This window comes from Gallus gallus, chromosome 2 (assembly GCF_016699485.2).
Source record: "Gallus gallus isolate bGalGal1 chromosome 2, bGalGal1.mat.broiler.GRCg7b, whole genome shotgun sequence".
Taxonomy (NCBI): domain Eukaryota; kingdom Metazoa; phylum Chordata; class Aves; order Galliformes; family Phasianidae; genus Gallus; species Gallus gallus.
Genome location: NC_052533.1, coordinates 56,419,415 through 56,442,956, shown reverse-complemented (window position 1 = coordinate 56,442,956; position 23,542 = coordinate 56,419,415). Strand labels below are relative to the sequence as shown.

The 23,542-nt window shown below is 42.5% G+C and overlaps 1 protein-coding gene across 3 annotated transcripts in view; it reads left to right on the top strand.

Moving 5' to 3' along the window:
- Positions 1–9,559, top strand: part of ATP9B (ATPase phospholipid transporting 9B (putative)) — a 168,005-nt gene extending 158,446 nt beyond the window's left edge. Inside the window, exons 26-30 of one of the 3 annotated variants that reach the window (XR_005857867.2) lie at positions 163–271; positions 3,902–3,959; positions 4,657–4,860; positions 6,973–7,092; positions 7,820–7,935. Coding sequence is in view for 2 of the 3 variants with exons in the window: in XM_003640746.6 (XP_003640794.1) it covers positions 163–271; positions 3,902–3,959; positions 4,657–4,860; positions 7,060–7,092; positions 7,820–7,956 (541 nt within the window). In the remaining variant the exon portion in view is untranslated. Of the gene's footprint in view, positions 1–162; positions 272–3,901; positions 3,960–4,656; positions 4,861–6,972; positions 7,093–7,819 lie in introns of all 3 variants that reach the window. The other 2 variants (XM_003640746.6, XM_025147637.3) reach the window with 2 other exon arrangements.
- The last annotated feature ends 13,983 nt before the right edge of the window (positions 9,560–23,542 follow it).

The window sequence follows — 23,542 nt, the reverse complement described above, 5'->3', positions numbered from 1 at the left end:
AAAATGGCAGCTCTCAGAATCTCAAAACCAGGTTAGCTGGTAAGCTGTCTCAGTGATAACCAGCTTAACTTCACTCACATTAAAAGAGTAGCTGAATGCAATAGATTAGTTTAAAATCATATGATACAAAAATGTTATCCTTTTTTGCTATCCTTTCCATAGGTATGCAACCATATATACTATGTTTCCAGTCTTCTCTCTGGTGTTGGATCAGGATGTGAAGCCAGAAATGGCACTGCTATATCCAGAACTTTATAAGGATCTCACAAAGGTATGAATGTTCTCAGTGCTGAAATATGAAGAACTGTTGAAATTGCTGGTGTGAAAAACTCTGAATTCCTAGGATTATTCTTGTGAGGAATTCCATGAAAGATAAATGTGTAACTACTGTAATGCAGACTTCTGTTCTACAAAAGTAATCCATGGTCCCAGATGTTCCACTAGGTTTTGTTAATAGACTTCTAAGTCACCAGACTTTGGACTGAAATAATTCAGTCATAAAGGTATATTGATATAAAATTTGCTTTTAGTCTGACCCTAGGAGCTGTGATAGGGAGCTTTTCCTGGTTATTTCTTCACAGCACCTTCTTCCTTTCTAACTAAGAGATTTAATTTATGGATTAATTTTTTCCATCTTCCGAAAATTATTACCGAACTCTCCTAAAGCTGACTTTCTTTAAATAATGGATATTGATGACTGAAATGTCTTCGCTGAATCATCTGTAGTTACTACTTACTACAGGAAAGACATAGAGGCCCTGGAGTGCGTTCAGAGAAGGGCAGTGAAGCCGGTGAGGGAATTGGAGCATAAGTCTTATGAGGAGTGGCTGAGGGAACTGAGATTGTTTAGTCCAGAGAAGAGTAAGCTCTGAGGAGATCTTATTTCCCTCTACAACTTCCTGAAAGGAGATTGTGGTGAGATGGGGGTCAGCCTCTTCTCTCAGGTAACTAGTAATATGACAAGAGCGAACAGCCTCAAGTTGCACCAGGGGAGATTCAGGTTGGATATTAAGAAGAACTCATCCTCTGAAAGAGCGGTCAGGCAGTGGAATGGGCTGCTGGGGAGGTGGTTGAGTTACTGTCCCTGGAGGTATTCAAGAGAGGTATAGACGTGATAGTGGGGAGCATGGTGAGGAGCCCACCAATGTGGGCAACATTGGTGGTAAGTGGACAGTTGGGTTAGATGATCTTAGAGATCTTTTCCAAACTTAATGATTCTGTGATTCTGTACTTTCTGTTTCTTTACATACATACATCTGCAAATAATAGAAGGGTATTGTTTCTTTACCTGAAGATGTGAATTAAATCACAAGACTGTTTTCTTAAGTTTTTTTCTGAAAAGTATTCCAGCTCCATCTTAAACTGTTTGCCAGAAGTGTTATGATGCAAGGCAGAAGCAAGAAGGAAGATGTTCTAAGGACAGTGTATTCTTCAAAGACATGTCTAAGATTTCAACAGCAGACTGCAATCATAGAGTTGACACTTTTCAGATCCTTTGTCATTTGAATTGTATTAAATTAGCTATTCGCTATTTTAGTCTATGACAATTTTTTCTCTTCTATTTGAAGATATTGATTATCTCTTCTTCAGTATCTTTTAAGCTTCTTTGAGATTGCAGATTTTATCACTAGAAGATATATGTCATAGTTCCTATGGGTAGTTGTAAGCTAGTCTGTGGAAACCTGCTGATGGGATTTTTCTGTTTCAAAAGATAGAAAGAAGTTAACCTGTACTCTGACACTGTTCCACACAGCATCCGTGTCTCCAGGTTGGAGATATGGATTTAATAGAGAGATTACTCAGTAAATAAGAAATTGGCTGGGTGGCTGCTCTCAAAAAATTGCAGCCAACTGCCTGAAGTCGAGATGAAGACTAATGATGAGTGGTTTCTCTCAGGGTCTGTATGAGGACCGGTATTGTTTAACATCTTTGTTGGTGACATGGGCAGTGAGATTGAGTGCACACTCGGTAAATTTGTGGATGAAGCCAAGCTGAGTGGTGTGGTGAACAAGCTGAAGGGAAGGGATATGATCCAGATGGATCTGGACAGGGTTGAGAGGTGGGCATATACAAACTTCATACAGTTCAACAAGGCCAAGTGCAAAGTCTTGCACCCATGTCAGAGCAGATTCAAATATGAATACAGGCTTTGTGATGGGTGAATTGAAAGCAGCAGATTAAGAGTGGTGGATTAAAAACTAAATATGAATCAGCAGCGTATGCTTGCAGCCCAGAAAGCAACCATATCAAGGGCTGCATAAAAGGAGTGTAACTAGCAGGTTGAGGGAGGTGATTGTCCCCATCTTTACTGCTCTCATGACACCCCACTTGAAGACCTGCATTCAGCTTTGGAGCCTAGAGCTCCAGATGGACATGGACCTGTTGGAGTGGATCCTGAGAAGACCATGGGGATGACCAGAGGGCTGGAGCACCTCTCCTACTACAAAAGGCTGAGAGAGTTGGGGTTGTTCAGTCCAAAGAAGAGAAACGCATGGGGAGAATTTATAGAGACTATTCGGTGCTTAAAGAGAACTTAACAGAAGGACAAGGAGAGAGTCCTTATCACATATTGTAATGATAGGACAAGGGGTAATGTCTTTGAACTAAAAGAATGTGGGTTTAAATTAGTTATAAGGAAGAAATTATTCATCCTGAGGCACAGGAACAGGTTGCTCAGAGAAGCTGTGGTGGATGCCTCATCCCTGAGGTGTTCAAGGCCAGATTGGTTGGGTCTTTGGGCAGTCTGACCTAGTGGGAGCTGTCCCTGCCCAAGGCAGGGATTGGAACCCCCTGTCAACTCAGATCATTCTATGATTCTGTGAGAGCTGATTACTTTCATCTGAAAATTATTTGTTGCCTGTTGTGTAGCGTTTGCTAGAGTCTCAGAAGTGACATATTCCTGGTTTCATAAAGTTGAATCAAAGCTCAAGCTTATTTTTACTTTACAAATCTCAGTAATTGGGAGCTATGGTCTACAGTGGAAATAGTGCCCAGTACTGAAAGGAAAATGACACTCAAAGGAAAAACAAACAAACAAACAAACAAAAACAAAATGAAACAGAGTATTTATTTTTGCTTGAAATTTTTCTCTATGTTTGTAACCAGTGGACTGTATACAGAGGTCTGAAAATGCCTTTAGCAGCTTTCTATGAACTCTGTGTATCCAAGAAAATATTTTAGCCCATGCTGAAACCATCTCAAATGTATTAATTAATCAGTTTCTACAGCAGTGAAGCACTTAAATTTCTCTGTAAAGTGCTGATTCTTGTATATCCTAGAATGATCAGTTCTTCTGTGGTAAAATGGCCAACTGCTTATCTTTTTTAACTCTGCAGTCTTAAGATATTTCATCAATACTCATAGAATGCGAGAGTCCTGAATGTGTACGGCTTTTGTTGTATGATTTATGCATGATTAAAACTAACTTTTACTATCACAAGAAGATTAAAAATATGTTTGGTCATTGGTGCTTGCATAAAACTTATAGTAGCGGTCATGTTTATGGTGTGACTGAAAATAGTTCATCCAGCATGGAGAAGTGACTTGTAACTATGGTTTTCTTGAAGAATGCTTTTGTGATAAGACATAAAAACACTAAGAAGTGTATAATATGACTGTCATTGTTCTTTTGAAAACTAAATGTAGCACTGCAAGCCAAAGTGTGTGTTTGCTATTTAAGACCTTAACTGTCCTGCCCCCAGACTTTAACTGCATGCAATTTCTATGCACATTTGCAGTGAACGATCGTAAAAACAAGCAGAAGCTTTTTAGCTTGTATCGCTTCAAAGACTGCTTATTATACTTGTAAAATGTCTCTGGAGTGCTTAACTATTAAAATATATGAATTTAATAGATTTTTTTTTGAGCAGTGTTTAACTGTCCTCTCACTTCTTTCCCTTAGGGAAGATCTTTGTCATTTAAGACCTTCCTCATCTGGGTTTTAATCAGTATTTACCAAGGTAGGAGAGAGTCATGAATTTATTGAACTGAGAATTTTTTATCTGCTATTAACAGTATAGTTTTTCAGGAGCAGGTTAAATTCCCAAAGCTTAACATTTCATCAGCAGTTATATATATTGCTTTCTGTTTATCTTGTAAATCGAGATTCCTGCAGTGTGCCAGGCCTATGGATTGGCATGGATTGTTATTTTTATTGATGCGTGTCGTCTAAAGAAGGACATGATTTTAATTAAGTTCTAATCCAGAAAAATTTAAGTGAGTGCTTATCACGTTGCATATACTTACACAGTAGTTTTCTTTCATGGAATGACAGAAGTACTGTTGAAGAAATCTGAATTATGTAATCATTTAAAAGTAATTACACTTTCAACAATCTCTCACTTATTATTTTGTAATTTAGACAAAATCAGGTTAATTGACAGTTCATCAGATATATTGCTTGAAAAGGTATTTAATTTTCTAACAGTTTTGTTTCTTCACTGCTTTGTTTTGGTTGTTTTATTTCACATGCAAGAAGTACAATAAATGTCACATCTGTTTTTTACAAAGACTAATGTTACCTTATATTTAAATAAAAATAAAAATTAAAAAAAACCCACTGAGTAAACTTTCCTAATAAGCAATAAAATGTTCAGTGTGCACTTGAACTAAAATGTCATTGTAGAGTGTTGTATTACATTTGTTTGCCTTTCCTAGGTGGTATCCTGATGTATGGAGCCCTGCTGCTTTTTGAATCTGAATTTGTACATGTTGTTGCCATTTCCTTCACTGCCCTTATCTTGACTGAGCTCTTGATGGTTGCACTGACCATACGAACATGGCACTGGTTAATGGTGGTGGCTGAATTTCTCAGTCTTGGCTGCTATGTGGCCTCTCTTGCATTTCTAAATGAATACTTTGGTAAGTAATAGTGTTTTAGCAAGGAAAGTTTTATAACAAAATTTTTAAGTGTTTTTTTCTCATTTTGGTTAGGAATGATTTATAAATTTTAGGTTATGAAATAGAGCTTTCACCGTAAGAAATTGGATTTAATTCATGTTGTTTTAAAATATTCTTCTGCCTTTTTGTCCTGGGGTTTGATTGTCATTTTTCCTGTTAGTATGATTTATCTGGGTGATAAACTTTTAAATCAAACCTCACATGCTCTTCCCCTCCCTGATCTCATCTTCCAATGACAATCCAAGCTGCTCATCTTAAATTGCCTTTGAGATTGGTACTACTGAAATGGATGTGGTTTGATAAAATGAGAATCATTCACCAACCTTGTGATTTTTCTATCCAATTACCCCTAGCTGAAGAGCTGAAGCATTGCCAAACTGGAAGGTTTAGCAATACAGGCTAAAATAGAGGCAGAAAGTTATTGATATTTTATATAATCAATCTATTTCATAATTACAATAAGATTCTATATAACTTGCTTTGTTTTAAATACAGTATGCCATACTGTGTCTTATGGTTCTCATTATTCATAATTCACAAGATAAAAGGAGAGACGTATAAATCTTAACAGTCTAAGGATCTGAGTGTCACAATAATACATATTTCTTTTTATATCTAATTGTCTTTCAGTAAATTATCTTGGTCTTAGCGTGATTTTATAGATGTAAATTACAGAAATACATAAAATAACTGTGATTATACCCCAGTATAGGAGTAGCATCAAGCTCCTCCTTCCTCTGTTTTACAGGAGATGATGAGTAAGAAGATCCTTTCTTGTTACTCCTTATAGCAGAATTAAATGTGCTATATGGTAGTTTCTAGTAATTGCAAAGTTCTGCTTTCACTCCCTGCTGTCCCAGGTGTTCAACACCGGGGTGGTGTAATTACATTATTTTTTTTAATAGCTAAATGCTCTGCCACCTGTCTCAAGTGATCTGTTAACTTCCAGATTTATGAAGAGTTGTGTTTTAATATTACACGCTATTTCAGGTTTTCCGGAGAACCTTTTTCATTTCTCTGACACTAATAAACAGAGTCTTTAATAGAGATAATTGGGTTGATTCCAGAGTCTCCCCAGCCAGATGGCAAGAACATGTACAAGTACTAGCTCTTTGCTCCAATCTTCCAGGGACTTCATAAAACAAAACTTGCTGCTTTGCCTTTTTAAATCATCCGCGTTGATAGCAACAAGTCTTTCCATCCTTTCTAGGTATTTCTCAGTGAGAAACACCTCCAGGTGGTGTTCATAATTGCTTCAAACAAACAAACAAACAAACAAAAAACAGGGACTTTGTTTATTGTAAACCCTTCTGTAAAGGGGAGTACTTTTACTATCCCTGTGTTTGCTGGCCAAGCGTAACCAGCTAAGTAAATGTTAGAATAGCTTCTTGTAGCCTGGGGTCTTAGCTTTTCTACTTTTCTTCTTCACTGAAGAACATTTTAAAGATACTGAAAAGGCTACAATTTCATGAGCTCTTGTAGAGATGTATTTTACTGTGTAATCATTTTACTGTGACAAGGTGACAAGTATGACAACATACTCAAAATCTGAAAAACTAAAAGACTTGATGCTGCTCTACAGCTCCGAGGCCTGGAAGTAACTCAGTTTTTAGGTTTCTGAATTAATTGCATTCAGTGACTTCATTAGGCATGTCTCAGTGATACGTTACGTGGGCTTTTAGGCTCTTAGTATGTCTAAGCAGGCTTAGGCTAAAACAACATAGCAAAATTACACATTGAAATCTAATATAGAAAGTGTTCTTAAATGAGCGAAGTTGGAGCACTAACGCATTTCTTTTGCTGCATCATTTTGAAGTTAATTTTCATTCACATTTAAAACAGCTCTAATCAAGTTGCTTATACATTTAATTATACTTCGAAGACGACTCAGGCAAGATGTAAGAAAACTGCCTAATTACTTGCAGCCTCAAAACAAAACCAAATGAATCTATTTTCAAATTTTTTGTTGAATTGCTGTTTAAAACCTTCTGATTGTCATGTGAAAAGCAGTAATATTCCAGTTAATGCTACTAACATCTTTTTCATTTCCTTTTTTGTTTTTCTTTTTTGTAGCTAGTCTTGTCTAATATTTTTTTCACATAACTTCTGTATTTTCTGTAAAACTATCCTTTCATTTTCGTTCTCACCCTTGTGTGACAGGTATAGGCAGAGTGTCTTTTGGAGCTTTCTTAGGTAGGTGAAGTTTAACTTTTCTGGAAGATAACTTGCGGGGTGGGGGGTGTGGAGGGAGGTGGTTGGGGGGGTTTCTGTGATTCTTAAGTACAACCTGACCATTGCAAAATATGGTCTAAAGTTTCAGTAGCAAGTGTAGGATGTCACCTTTCTTGTCATATTTGCCATAGAAAATAGCTTTTGACCGTGATTTGTGGCAACATAATTACATTGCTTTTTCTTCACATATTCGGGCCATGAATTAATTTGTGAAGTTTTAAGAATCATTTGGTCTAGTTGTTGCATCTATTTCAGAGAGAAATGATCTGAATATAGAATACAGCATCCAAGAACATTATCAGAATGTCTGGTTGGGAAATTGTATTACAGTAGATATGAATAGTTTATAGGAGTAGAAAAACAATAAACTGGTTTAACCTTTAACATGGGAAGCTCTTGGTACTAAACTGAGATCCTGGTTCCCCTGAATTCACCCTGTGCTGCAAAACTGCGTAAGGGGCGTAAAGAGACTCTGAAGCTTTCATTTAAAGAAAATAGTTGGCAAAAATGAAATGCTGAGGTTAACTTTCTCTCTGTGTTGCTTTTTTATTCTTGATCTGTCTGTTCTTAATTTGTTCTAATTTGCATAAGCAAACCTTTAAGGGAGTTTGCTTGACTTTGCGCTATGAAAGTTCCAGCTTCCGTGTTATCAGCTCCCATTATTAATTTGCCCTCTTTATTCCTGCAGATGTTGCCTTTATCACAACTGTGACCTTCCTGTGGAAAGTGTCAGCAATCACTGTTGTAAGCTGTCTTCCACTTTACATTCTCAAGTACTTGAAGCGCAAGTTTTCTCCTCCAAGTTACTCCAAGCTTACCTCTTAAGAGCAAATATATCCCTACGTTTTTTTCGCTCACACCAGTCTTCAAATCATACATTCACCGTGCTTTAGTGTCTATGGATTGACATTGGACTAAAGCAACTAAGAAATAAAAATCAAAAGCGATCAAGTGAATAGAGCACAAACAGAGGAGGAAACACCGGCCAGGTACATAACACAGAAGTACACTACCAAGACTATCAGAAATAACCTGTTTGTTTGTTTTTTTTAACTTGATGACTATAAAATAAAGCTGAATTACTTTTGTTTTGACAATGCTTCTGAATTATTTCATTGCTACTGTAAAGGATTTTTTCCTACCATACTAATCTTCTGCAAGTTGAAATGAAAGATGCAGTGATTACATCATTTCCTAATTTTCCTTTGATGTTTATATGTGGACAAACTCATTTGTCCATACTTACTATACCAAACGTAATACCTGTAAATGCCATTGTCTGTATTAGCAGCTAAATATTATTCCTCATCAAACATCGATAAATATGCACTATTTGAATTCTGTACAGATGTCTGCGTAGCACAGTATTATTTTAGGAGCTGTTGTCCTTTTCTGTACTCTTTATTTCTGGCACCAGTAAATATTAGAGATCTGTGATGTTGACAGCAGTTCTTTAAATGCACATTAAAAACCAGATTGCACAAAAGCTGTTGTGTAGAAAACTAAATGATAAATTCTGTACATCATTCCACTGTACCTGTTGATCTATCCAGATAACAAAGACATTGCTGCTCAGTAAATATGTTTTAAAATTTTTATTCATTTTGTATTTGTAAAACTGCAAATAGTGTCAAAGTACATTTCTATATATGAAAAGTCCAGTAAACCTTGTATTAGCTAATATATTTTAATTGCCTTGTAATCTGTTTACTTGGGTTACTCAGGTAAAATGAAATAAGATGAACACACAAACATTGTGGTAGGAAAATGTCATCTTCCGAGTTGTAAATGTTATGTTTTTATAACTCAGTTTGAGTGCAATCTTGTTTAAAAAAATCAGGTTTTTTTTTGCATGTTACCAACTGTCAGTTGTATCTGTTTGCTGAGTTATGACATTTTACAGCAGCTGAAGATTTGTTAAAGAAACTTACTCTGGTAAAATCTGAAGGGTCCAAATGTTACGTGCTGTGCTGGAAAGTAGGATGTATTATTTTAGTTTCCTGTTGTGATATAATTTTTCATTCTCAAGAAGTACATATAACAAATTTGGCATAGTCTCATAATGAGTGGAGAGGATTAGTATAATTAACCCGTGCTTTATTTATTAAATATTGGTGTTGGGTTTTTTCAAACACTTAATATTTATGTCATTTTCATGTCTGACTTTATGCCTTTACAGCATAATTCCTTGCTTGATACCTTACAGTTTCTCCCTTGTGCGATTATAATATTGGATAAGTAATGTCTAAGTAATAAATCTACTTCCTGGGAGAGCAAAAGGGATTGCTGCAGAGATATTTGGACTACACTCCATTAATTTTGTTTCAAAAGTTTCTCCTAGTAGTTCTTTACCTGCTTTTTTTTTTTTTTTTTTTTAATTTATTTTCACTCCTCATTAAAAAAGCAATAAAGCCTAATTTTTACTAAATAGTAGTGATAGTATATGTATTAAATAAACTATTGAGGTAGTGTTTCTTTTACTTGCACAGCGCTGCAGAGCAGCTCGCTCTGTCCCTCTATAAACTCACTTCTATAGAAGCTCCACGAGATGTCACTGTTCTCGCATCCTAGCAGAAGCCACTCTTCATTTTATGTGCTTTTGGCAAGATACTCTTGGTTAATAGTTTTAGTTTAGTCCCATGGTCTTTTCTGTTGCTGATTTGCTTTAATTTCCTTGGGTTTTTGTTGTTGTTGTTGTTGTTGTTGTTGTTGTTTTTCCCCAATAAGTGGTACCTTCTTTGAACCATTAAGAAAAGTCAGCATTTGCAGATCTGAGGTATTGATGATGTTCTCTTCAGATTGTCTTATAATTATGAGCTCCCAGCCATAAGAGTAAAATTCAGTAGGTAAGCAAATGCTTAGAGTGTTGGTCATCCTGCATCTATATGTCACATTTGATATTAGTCAGAAAATGAGAAAAACCAGAAATCAGACTAGGACTGTAGAAAGTATAATATTACCTAAATGCAGCTGTATGAGATACCATCATATCCACGTGTACAGAATTTAGTGTACATGCATTAAGCATGAGGCTAATGTGTCAGCAGATGTATAGATTCTATACAAACACACACACACACACACACCTTTTAGAAGTGGAGGCAATTTTCCACAGTGCCTGCTTATTTGGAGTATTTTCAGTATGCAGCAAAGGTCTCGTTTCAGCTAGCCCTTTATTTTGAAGACTGCAGAAGTCTGCTTCAGGTGACTCACCTTGCTTTTGAGGTTCTGTCTGTTCCTATGTATACTGGAGAAGTTTGCACTCATTCGTGTCATTCAGCCACAGCCCTGCAAAGGGAGTAGTGCTACCATATCATAGCAGTATGGAATTAACAACATGAACACAAAATTTAAGTATTGTAATACGATACCTTTCAGTAGAAGGCTTTAACGTAGCGTGGATTTTTGGTACAAAGTAAGTACCATCACAATTTCTGGCTCTTAGAATGGTAACGTGCCTGGTGTGCAGGTGAATAAATTATTTCCAAAGAATCTCATTCTGTTGTCATTCACATCAGTACTTTTGGGGAGTCAGTATACCTTACATAAACAGATTCAGGCCGCCAGCTCTGCAGGAATTTAAGCAAGAACTTCAGTATTCACTTCTGTAGTTAGCTGTCATGGGTGTACCTTCAGGAGACATGGGAGATAATTTCACTGCAGGTTGCTCTGACTTATGCATTTGTACATGCTAGCAGCATTGCTTCTGTATTCCTTTGCAAGTGTATTGCTGTCTCAAGGCATTTGAGTTGCTTCTAGACAGAACCTGCATCGGATGTTCTGCTGCTGGGATAGATGGTCTGTTCTGGGGATCATCCTCCATCCCCAGACTGATGTACTGCTCATGTAAGGTACGCTGGTGGCTTCCTTCCAAACGCTGCTGGAGTTTGATCCTCCTTGTACCTGCTCACCTTTGCATGCATCTTAACTGACAGTACGGACCTTCCTTGGAGACTCCAGAGCCCTGCTGTTAACAAAGATACTTAAACGTGATCTCCTTCTCCACTTGCAGAGCTCTGTATCTGAGTTTTATATATTGGCAAGATAACTTCAAGGAGGCTTGCATGTGTCTCATGCTTGCATCCCTTCACATGGCTATTACCATGGCTCCAACAGCACCTGCAGGACAAAGAATTTAGCATAGACTGTGCGCAAAGTGCCAGGAGTCTGGGTATCACTTACAAGGTGATGGCTGCAGCAGAGTGGTGGCCATTCTGCTCTCACTGCTGACTGAGAAGCTACTGTAGGTCCTGCTTTCCTTCACACCCATTTGAATTATAGTTTCCACAGCTTTAGTCCTTATTAGCTGGTTAGAGAGGAAAGAATCGGGCCAGCAGTCTCTTACTACACTTCATTTAATAACCAGTCTGTATCTAGACTACTATTATAATTCAGTTGAAACTTAAAGGCAATCAAAAAAGCCCTTCAAAATCTTAGCCCCCTGTAGGGAGGAAAATCAGAACAAGTGAAGGGAGTCAACACAGATTGAACATTACATGTAAACAAACAGGAGGTACAATATCTTTAACGCCATGTTAAAAAGCAGAGGAATTTCTTTTGTAAACAAAACACAGTTAAAGCGAGGTACTTCCCAACAAGCATTAACTACCCAACAGATGCCCTCAGCGGGGTTCACAGCTGTTACTGTGAGTGGGAATTTGCACAGCCAATTGCTAACAAAATCATTTTCTAATAGGGAATAGCACTTGAAGACCTATTTGCTACTTCATCGACCAAAAACGTGATTTTGACCCAAATGTTCTACCGTGGAAGTTGTACAAACTGCATACCTTGAACAGAGCAAGAGAGTGTTCCATATTTAAGTTTTCAAATTCTGCCTTATTCTCCCATTCCTGATGAGGCTGTAGCAAAACTGCTGCTGAGATTTCTACTTACTGTGGTCGTGGTTGTAGGTCCTAATCAGCAAAGCTAAGCGTATAAATTGCCTAGAAAAGGGCTGGCTTCTGCCCTACGAGCTCAAAGACAGATCACCTGCTTTAAAAAGAGGAGAGATTTTACATTATTATATATGATAGTATTTATGAGATAAGCTTTATTCCTCTAGTAGTAATCTATGTCTATTTCCTCTCCTGTTGACAAAAGTAATAATAAAAAGGCCTTCAACAGTAATGTTTCTGTAGCTTTAACCAAGCTGTGTGCAGAACAGTCCACTGTAACTCTTACTGGGAGAAGCGCTTTCCATTGTTTCTCTGTAATGTATGCATCCAGCTTGTCTGTGGTCCTCTCTGTTTTGCTGTATTTTGCTCCAGGTTCCAAGCATGAATTTGATTTTACAAAGTAAACACATTGTGGGGAAGAAAATTACAGATAGTTCAGAAAGTCTGTTGAAAACTGGCATTTTGGCTGGGCGGTTGGGGGATATTGATGGATGCTTCCTAAGGATGTCTTTAAGGAATAAGTGCATGTACACGTGTTATGCATTTACTGCGATCGTCTATTGCCTATTTGTAGGAAAGATCTGGAAATTCTGTGGTAAAATGCTCCCTTGGGGAAAACCTCTGTGCCATGTGTGCTCAACAGAGGAAGATGAGCTTTTCTCTCCCTCTGTGTAGCAGTTGCTTGTGTCTGCCTCTTGCCACTGAATTCTGAATTCATCTGCAGGGACAGTGTCATGTATATGCTCCCACTTCTGCCCACAGCTTCTGGTTCCCAGGGTACCTCCTCCCTTTGTCAGGACAGTGACCTCCGCACAGCCCTCCTTTGAATAAAAGCCAGTGGCACAACTCAATCGCTGCTGACCAGACCTTGTTCTGGCTGTAGGAAGGAGGTTTTTCCAGCTGGACATCGAGAACAAGGAAGATGACGCAAACCTGGCCTAGCATGTATTTATCCCAGTGCAAGTGTAACAAATCAATTGTAGGCACCGTTGATTAAAAACAAATAAATAAATCTTACATCATGTTACCAAATTCTGGGAAGGAGCTGAAGGGAAACAGCACTGAGCGATACTGAGATTTCTGTCTTGTGGCTGTGATCATTTTGAAATTAATTGCCTTTGCCTTTCCACTTTTGACATAAACTTATTTTTGAGATAATAAAACATGATACATTATTTATATATATGTATATATATACATATATATATATAAGTCAGATATTTAAAAGTATCCTAACTCAAGGCTTTCACCTTTCCTTCCTACCTATTATAATTCTACTATAGGTTCTTTTATATTATATTTGATATTAAAATTAATGGAGGATTGAGAGATGAAAATGACTGTGGTTTACCTACAGATTGGAAGTTAGTTGAGAATGCCAAAATTTAAGAAGTAAGCATCTTAAAATCCTGAATATACAATTTATGTATCGTAGGGGAAAAGAAGTAATCTGCTCCTCACAGTAACTTAGATTTACAGTGCCCTTAATTTATGCAAACTTTGCTGTGAAAAAGAAATAGGCATGTGGAAGTCCCATCTAAAGGGGTAAAAAAAAGAAGATATCCAATAACATTTCCAGAAAATAAATTGCTTAAATAGTGCTTTAGGATTACCCACAGTTGAATGTCTAGAACTTGTGAGGGAGATCATGTTTCTCATAACCCATCTCAGGAACATGAGCCTGACAGCAGTAATCAGTCAGAGTACCACGCACTTCTGCCTGGTCCTACTGAGTCTGCCCTACTTGCATCGTAAGATTGCACACAGAGATTCTTCCTGCCCAGAACTGACCAGGATGGGCTCTGCCAGTAGAGTCAAGCAGGATTCCATAACGTCAGTCCACCGCCTGTCACATCGCATTCTCATCACTGAATTAACCTGCAGAACAGCACCTGCACAAATGCAGCTGGTGCTTTGCTCCAGCTGTACCTTCCCTCACGTCAAGAGGCACAGGTGGAAGCGGTGCCCAGCCAGAGACTCCTCCAGTTGTTGCAGCAGTCAGCTTCTGTGTGAATGGGTTTGCAGTGCTGGAAGGGAAGCAGAGCAACGAAAAATAAGCTATCTCTGTATAGCCTGAAGCAGATTTCTTTTGTCAGGGAGTGGGAAGAAAGCCAAGCGACTAGTCACACTAGTGCACACCAGTAGCGCCTACTAGCTTGCCATCTGTCCAAAAGCAATTACTTGGAAATGGCAGGTGAGGTGAGAGAAGGAGGTTATTCCTCAGCTGTAAAGTGAAGCTGGTGGGAGGCACTGATCTAGTACTCTCAGACCCAGAGTCTCTCTTCTTGACAGGCAAGGTAACTCGCTGCCGGCCCGGCCATCAGAGCGCAGTGAGTGATGGGGCATGCTGCTGCAGCACAGCTGCCCTCAGGCTGCTACCTGGGGCCCAGGGTCTGCTGTCACACTGCAAGCTGGGAACTGCAGGAAAATGCGAGCAAGCCACGAGAAATACCTTTTGAAGGCTGGGGAAGAACTGGAAGTATCTGGGTAAATTTAATGGTGCTGGAGGCCCTACAAAAATATCCCCACTGCCCCCAGTACTGCATTGCTCACTGTGGTGCAGAAGTCAGGCAGCGCTGTGCTGCGTCAGTGCAGCTTTGTGCAGCTTCCACCATGGCCAGGAGAGGGCCTGCTTTTCGAAGGCACTGAATTCCTGCCCTTTTTGTTTAACCTCTGCCTGGCTCCTCTGCTCACTGCTGTGGTTAGTAGAGTTTGCACCTCCCGACCCCTGGGAAAAAAATGAGAAGGCTCTGGTCCCGTGCATCTCAATGCTGGGTGTGGAAGTCCCATCCCCTAAGCCAATTATGCTACTTTAGCACAAGTGAGACCCAGGTCCCACCCTCAAAGCAAGCAGCTGGGAGCCACCTGGGGCAGCACGAGGTCTCCCTTGAGAGCTGTTTTTCCTACAAGCTACCCTGCAGGTCACAGCACTGCCTGACTGTCCCTCAGCACCTTCCCACTATTCCTGCTTTGTCCATTCCCCTCGGAGCAACATGGGCACGATTTCCTTTCAGAACTGCAGCCTGCTGTTGTTGCAGCTATTGACTCAAACGCAGTCACATCTACGTGCAGCTCAGTGTTAGTGACTGCAGTCAAGATTTCATTTTTGTAGCATTTATTTTTGAATACAGGACTCAAAATTTTCCGTGGGAGTGACTCATCACGTGATGATGTCATGAAGGTGACGGAGCAGCTGCTTTGGGCTGATCTTTGGGCAAGCTGAATGCAATATGCACGCTTCCAGTGCAACCGAAGACTAAACTTGGTGGGAAGACACCAGGTAAAGAGACCTCCAGCAACTCAAGGGAAAACATGAAAACAAAGGCTTCTCTGTAGCTGTCTTGTTATCTGCTAGTTTCTGTCCCAGACAGCTCTCACTTCTTCCAATGTTCATCACTCCTCTTCTGGTTTGATGGTTTTCCAAGGCAGGAAAAATGCAGGAACTTTAGGAGCGAGAAAAAGTGGGAGCTGCTTGGGAGTCTGGAATGAAGCAGTTAATCAGCTTCATACTAGGCAAATCTCAATGAGTATCAGAATTTGAGGCAGGAACTAAGAGCTTAGAGACATAAAGCAGGTGAAGTGGGAAGAATACATTAATTTCCCTATTTTCTCCCATACAACGATTTCCATTCCCGGTTGAAGGGAGTTTTCACTAGAAGTAACAGGCAGTTATGAATGCCACTGTTTTTAAGATGCTTGCTTTGTGAGCAGGAGCCCAGTTTCCAGACCATGCTGTAGTCACTCTACATTCCTCCAGTCCTTTGGCAAATCTCAGGCTGATCAGACAAAATGCTCAGTCTGAAGAGAAGACTATAGGAGCAGAAAGGTATAGGAGCAGTAGACAGATGACTACTATTGTTACCACGTTAGGTATGGACTCTGAGCAGAATTCTCAGAGTATTCAACAGAGAAGTATTCAATTCTCAGAGAATTCAACAATAGTACAGGTTATTCAGAGAGAGGTAAAGAGCCACTTTACCTAATAGCCGAGAGATTTATATATAGGAGAAGGTTTTGCCATTGCTGAGAATGGATGGAAGTGAGAGAAAACGACAAGAATAGTGAAGATGGGGACTTAGAGAGTACTTTGATGATGAAGTAATGCAGCTAGAAGGTTGCAGTGAAATGGGGTCCAGGGAGTCAGGAGGGTCCTATGAGCTCCTCTAGGTGACTCTGGAGGAAAGAAGCAGTATCTTTTTTATTACAGGGAGGCAGGGCTTTCAGGAAGGTGGTAGACCTGCTAACTTAAAATCTTAAGAACATGGGGGCTTGGTGGTCTCATGTACACCAAGCACAAAGGAAGGACATGGCTTTTAGCCGGAGACTTGATCATCCCACTTCATCTTAGGGATTTCTTCACTTGTGATTAATTTTTTTTAATGAACATAAACATGCAGTATGATTTTTGGTGATGCGCAAGGTCACGCTAGGAGCCAGCTGGTGGGTCTCCCTGTAATTCCATACCTGCTGCTGAATTTTCTTCCCATCCTCCTGGTGACTGCCATCAGTGCTCTCCTGAGCACACAAAATATATGTGCAGGAGCTTCTGTCCCTCTAAAAGCCCTGATCTGACACTCGTAGCCTGGTTGGTCCCACCATGTGGGTCCCATCTCTTGCTCTGTCCCTTACTTCTCACAAGCTCCCCTGCCAGAGCCACGCTACGAGCTCTTTTCTTTGCCTATCTGCCGTTATGAGAACAGCCTGTAAGCCTGTTGCTGATGGAAAGCATGGCTGTGCTGTCAGCTGTGGTTAACACGAAACATAATCAATTGAACTGAAGTTTCTTAGCACAGTATTGTGATTGAAACAGCTTGTAAACTAGTGCTAGAATGTCAAAGGCAGAGACTTCACAACTCTGTAAGCCAGTATGGCTCCATGTGCCACCCAGCCTTTCAACCCAGACAGAAAAGCATCTGCATCTACTGCCAACTCCTTTCCATTCTAATTCAGCTTCAGTGTTGTCAAAAAATGATTTCAGTTTCTGTTTGAATGACTGATGCATTTCAAAGCCTTTGACACTGTCTCCCACGGTATTCTCCTGCAGAAGCTGGCAGCCTGTAGCTTGGACAGATACACTCTTTGCTGGGTAAAGAACTGGCTGGAGGGCCGGGCCCAGAGAGCGGTGGTGAATGGAGTCACATCCAGCTGGTGACCGGTCACGAGTGGTGTTCCCCAGGGGTGGGTTTCGCAGCCCTCAGTAAGTTTGCAGATGACACAAAGTTGGCAGGAAGTGTCGATCTGCTTGGAGGTAGGAAGGCCCTTCAGAGGAATCTGGACAGGATGGATGGCTGGGCTGAGACCAGTAGGATGAAGTTCAACAAGACCAAGTGCCGGGTCCTGCACTTTGGCCACCACAACCTTAGGCAGTGCTACAAGCTTGGGGCAGAGTGGCCAGAAGACTGTGTAGAAGAAACAGACCTGGGAGTATTGGTCGATGCTCAGCTGAACATGAGCGTGCAGTGTGTCCAGGTGGCCAAGAAGGCCAATGGCATCCTGGCTTGTATCAGAAATAGTGGCAGCAAGAGCAGGGGCGTGATAGTACCTCTGTACTCAGCACTGGTGAGGCTGCACCTAGAGTACTGTGTTCAGTTTTGGGCACCTCACTACAAGAAACACACTGAGGTCCTGGAATGGGTCCAGAGAAGGGCAATGAAGCTGGTGAGGGGTCTGGAGCACAGGTCTTATGAGGAGTAGCTGAGGGAACTGGGATGATTTAGTCTGGAGAAGAGGAGGCTCAGGGGAGACCTTATCTCTCTCTACAGCTACCTGAAGGGAGGTTGTGGTGAGATGGGGGTTGGCCTCTTCTCCCATGTAACTAGTGATAGGACTAGAGGGAATGTCCTTGAGCTGTGCCAGGGGAGACATTAGGAAGGGTTAGACGTTAGGAAATACTACTTCGAGAGTGTGGTCGGACACTGGAATGGGCTGCCCAGGGAGGCAGTGGAGTCACCAACCCTGGTGGTGTTCAAGGAACGTTTAGATGTTGTACTGAGGGATGTGGTTTAGTGGGAAATATTGGTGATAGGTGGATGGTTGGACTGGGTGATCTTAGAGGTCTTTTCCAACCTTAGTGATTCCGTGATTTTATTGATTCTATGATAAGGTCAAAGTGAACAATGCTAAGTAGGCTTTTGGTTTGGTGTGGGTTGTTTTGGTAGGGCTTTTTTCTTTCGTTGATTATTTATTTCTAGAAGGCAATTGTAGGAAGTTTCACGTGAAACATGCTATTTTTATATCGACCAGAGGGGGGCAATAGGAGCTTACAAATAACCAGCTGTGATAATAAACAACAAAACTCTTCTTGTTTCAAGACACACGGTACCTATTTTCAAAAACTATGCTTCAGTAGCATGAGAAAATATATATATATATAATTTAATGTCTTATTCTTAAATCTTTTAGCCAAGGCAGAAATCATTGGCATGAAAAGAATATTTTTTTCATCCAAAGCAGTCAGTGTCAAACAGGAGCATCTCCATGCCTGCATCTGGGGCTGCACTGTGCGGGACAGGCTGTTTTTAATCAGTGCTGGTGTTGAAACGCAGGGGGGGGTTTCTGACAGCAGTCCACCTACGCTGGACTCAAGAAGCAGTCTTGGCCACCTGGGACCTTCACCCTCTCAGGTGAGTTTGTGGCTTCCCGCAAACTTTTAATTGGGTTGAAGGGAGGAAGAGAACCCTTCATGGAAGGCCACCACAAGAAGCATTTACTGTGACAACCCACGGCCAGTGCTTCAGCAGCTGTGGGGACAGCCAGACTGTGGGTCTGGCTTCCTGACAGACTGGCCAGGTGGTATCAGCCTCTGTGAAAAAAAAAATGAGCTCCTCTGCTCCTGCAGGGCTTGATGTTTCACCTCAGCGTGTTCAGATGTTCTCCTCCTTGGCACTCCTGAATCAGCAATTCCACGCAGCCACTGTGACAGACATCAGAGCCAGGCCCAGAGCAGCATCCTGGCAGCCCATCCGGGCCTGACCCTGCCTACTTCGGATTGCTGCACTGCAGCTCCTGGGAGACTGAGCTTGGGTGTGCAGACCTTTGCCCCCATGCTCATCCCAAACTGCTCTTTTACTGCCTTTACCCCTTTGCCACTTGCGTAAAACCAGTCTGTGTCCACTTACTGGAGTGCAACCAGCAGAACCCGGAGCCAAATCCCAGATACCCAGGCTTGGCAGTTTTGACTCATGGAACTTGAGAAACAGTGAGAAAAGCATTTTGTTGTGGCACAGCTCTTATAGCTGCATCAGTACTGGGCAGCAAGCAGCCCTCTAGCACTGAGTGTTAATAGCTTTAATTTCAAAGACACACCTCCAGCAATGGGCTTTCTAGACCTCAGAAGAAGTCCTGAAGTATCTTGAGACAATTTGCAGCCCTGGTCTTCAGTCTGGCTTTGCATAGCTGCCTTCCCCTAAGAGAATAAGCTCTTGGACTCTCATTTTCTGTCTTGTGACATTAAAGGCCAGGTTTTTCCTTCTCTAGTTTTCTCCCACATTACAGCTTGGTGGATATGTCCAACCTTCACCAGCAGGTCTGGGAGGTTATTCTGTCTTTACCTCTTAGCCCGACAAAGGCACTACTGTTTGCGAGTGCCTGTCTATGCAATTCAATTTCTCCTACAACACTCATACATCCGTGGGGAGCCTCCTTGTCATGCAGCACAGTTGAGAGGCTTCTTTAATTCTGTAATTTACTTAATGTGCTTAAAAAGCAACCCAAAAATAAATGTAATCAGACTCCCGGGAGGGAGTAGAGAGAGGAAAGCCCCGAGAGTAAAGAGGAAGGGATCCATTTGTAACATCTTCACAGCTTTTCTCTAACTCTCTATCCCAGCGCATGCATGTTCTGTGCCTGCACTGCCCTGAGGTGGGGTGGCTGCTGCTGATATCCCACCCCAGAGCAGACACGGGCTTGGTGCCCACAGGTTGTGCTGTTTCATAGCTCTCGTCATCTATCTCACTGCTGCTGGAAACTGCATCAGACTGTGCTCTAAACCAGAACGCAGTTTAGAATAGAGGGATGCTGGGGAGCTTTCTGGCATTATTTCTTAACAATGAGGAGAACAGTTCCCTGGGTTTGGAGAGCTGTGTGCCATGATGTGTAAGCTGCTGGAGCTGAGGAGTTCCTACCGAACAGCATCTGCATGGCCTTTGTGAAGTCCTGCTCTGCAAACGGTGCATGCCAAGCAGTTTCAGAGTCAGTCCTTTTGGTATCAGAGACTTGACTAGACAGAAGTTTGACCCTACTAATGTTTGCAAGTGTGCTTTATTCTAGTTGCTGGTGAATTCTTCCTCTCACATACAGAAACAGATGCAAGAGAAAAGATGAGGTTCTTCCTGAGACTTTCTGATTCTGCATTCTCATTTGGAAATCAATTTAATGCATTTTAATTGCCTATTTTCTCCTAGGTTTTCTCTTTACAGCTATGCACCAGCAAAAAATAACAAGCTAGAGTCTAGCCAGGCAGGCTGCTAATGAGGAAGCTTGACTCAAGATTTGAATTTTCAGCATTTGTTCTTCAAGATAGGTATTTCAGAATACAGGGGTGCCACAAAACAGGAATGTTGCCACCGGCTACTGGAGGAAAAGCACCGGGCTTACGCCTCATTTTGCTGCACTGAGAGCTAGACACTTACATGCTTGACCAAGCTATAGGAGTCTGGTGGTGTACTTTAGGATTCTGGACCCCTCAGTCAAACCATCCCTACAATTACAAAAAAAAAAAAAAAAATCACCCCTGGTGCCTGAAATATGGTGTGAAAAGAATGAGGGAGATAAAATTTAAGCTGTGAAGAAGGAAAGGGACATGCTGAGAGCTCAGTCTCTTGTCATCCTTTCAGGATCACCAGGGTAAGAGGAACTGCTGGCGGTGCCAGACTGATCCAAGGGCTTCTCAGAAATCCGTCACCTATGGGGCACTCAGCATCTCCATCACAGCCCTTCATTTCCAGTAGCAGGCAGTGTACTGTAAGTTCATATTTCAGTAGCTGAAGAACACCAATCCCACCCCTGTCCCAGGCTGCTGTCTTTGGAGATGCTGAGCAGCTCCTGAAAGCAGGGGAAGAGCTTTCCACTCTGCTTCCCACCACTGGGCTGCAGCTCATCATTACCCACTTCACTTGGAATGTGAAGGATGCTCCTCAGCAGTGTGTAGTCCCAGGTGAGTGAAAAAAACTTCAATATCTCCTTTCCTCACCTGGAAAATACTTTCCCCCTCCATACTCCTCACCTGCTGAAATCACTGGGTGAAGAGGGAGTGGGAACTGGTGTTTGCAAGTGTCTACAACAAGGAGCCAGAGTCAGAATTGCTGCCAGAATGGTCCAAATCCTATTCATCTGTGAAGCTGAACCCAGAAAAGTTTCAAATAATAACTTTGAGTTTGCTGGAGTTTAACAAGGCTGATAGCACATCAGGAAACAAGGTCAGTAAGAAGTATGCAAGTCTTGGAATGCTGATATTAGAAGGATAAAACTCGGGTTGGAGAAGAGAGGAGTGCGATAAGCAGGAGTCTGTGCGTGAGGAGAGCTAACAGGCAGCATCTCCTGGAGCTCAGCACTGGGACTCACTGTGTTTGAGAGTTCTGTACAAATGAGGCCGGGGCTGGCGCAAGCTGCTGGGTGTCCAGACACAGATGATGTCATGATAGAAGGGGAGGCTGCTGATAAACTTCAGGAATGCACCAGCTACAGGAGGGTTCGGAGTTGCTGGGGGAATAGGCTAATGCGAAGAAATTCAATATCGCAGAATGGAAGGCTATTTGTTTGGAGAGAACCACTGGCACACTTAAATGCAACTTTAATGAAACAGAGCAGGAAGAAACTAATGAAGAAAAGGCCCCGGGCTGGTGGTGAGGAGCAGCAGGGGTAGCAGCAGCCAAACAAATAACAATGCAGCTGAGGTTTTGGAGAAGAGGGCTCCTGCTGCAGCCAGAGAACTCAGGGCTCCACACCGAATCGCTCTGCTCATGGGGCGAATGGGATGCTCCATGGGGTTCCATGATTCCATGGAATGGGGTGCTCAGAGTCTGTAACCTGCCTTGATTACAGGGAGAGGGATTACAGAGGGCACCAAGCACCACTGGAGCAGCCCTTCGTGTCAGTCAGCTCCCGGGGCCTCGGCACTGAGCAAAGAGAGCTTACACGTGCTGGGGATGCAGGAGGACGCTTGGTGCCCAGGGAACATGGCCACGACCACGGCTCAGCAATGCGTGGGTCTCAGTCAGAACCACGGGGTCTGCTGGCTGTAGAGGCAGATGCTCCGGTCTGACCACCAGCAGACAGGGGAGGGTGAGGACTGGCAGCGACCTGTTTCTCCCAGCAGATTTTCCAGGGATGCGGAGCCTACCAGGAGGAGAAGAGTCTCTGTCTCAGCGGAAGAGCCCCCACGGCCTTTGCAGACCTCTGTTGCTACAGTGTGGCCCAAAGTTGCCCCATTCCTGCCAGCAGGCCCAGCTCTAGGACAGGCTGCCTGCTGCCAGGAAACCAGGTGTGCACCCCTGCCAAGAGTGGGTGGGGGGAGCACTCCTCACACGCTCCTCACGGGCACAGCAACCCGTGCACCTCCCAGAAATTGCACACCCCACCTTCCCCTTCCCCCGGCGAGGGACCAGCTGTGCCACCAGCCCGGCGCCCAGGCAGGCAGCAGTTGCTCTCCCACAGTGAGCGCTCGGAGGTGAGGCCGGAGGCTGCTAAGTACGACACACGTGAAGTATTCCTGCAGCTCCCACACAGAACTGATGTGTGCGTTAGGCGAGACTCTACTTTTTGGCCACCCGCTGCATTTTGGATGTCCCTGGCAGTGCCCAGCAGATACCCACCTGTCCACATCCAACAGCCTCACGAGGGGGACCTCGAGTGGGGCACTGCTGGGGTGGGAATCGCCCCCTCCCACCTGCCCAGGATTTAGGATTTGGGGAGGGGCACCCACACAGCACACAGCACCGCGGGGCTGCCGCTCTAAGCTCACATCTGTTTAATTCATCCTTCTGCATACGGGTCTGGTGTGGCTGTCTGATGTCTGTCCTTACTTTAGGACGTCGGTGTCTGAATGGGTGGCTGTAGCTCCAGAGAGGCATAAGGCTGTTTTCCTGCAGTCCCTGGCTGTGTGCCTCCACAGTCGCTTACCGAGAGCCCACTAAATCAAAAGCCAGGTAAACCAACAGGGCCCTCGGTGCCGTAATGAGAGCGGCCACAGGGTAAATTGCAACATTATTCAAGCACACAAAATTCCTCTGCTGGCATTTGTCCTGCTAAGTGCAATGCACTTTAAACGTGGTGAAGTGATTTCTAAGCAGCCTCTGCAGGAATCTGAGCCTGGGGGATATCAGGCTGACCCGAATCCCTGCCTGTTCACCAAGTGTGTCCCCCTGGGGATGTGGGGCAGCAACTGGCCATCACTGGTGCATGTTTAATGGGTTGTGTGAGAGCCTCATGGCTGCCTTGTCAGAATGGTGTGGTATTGGTCCAAGAACACCAGCCATGTGCTCGCTTATTTTGCAGCAGATTTTGTTATGGTTTTC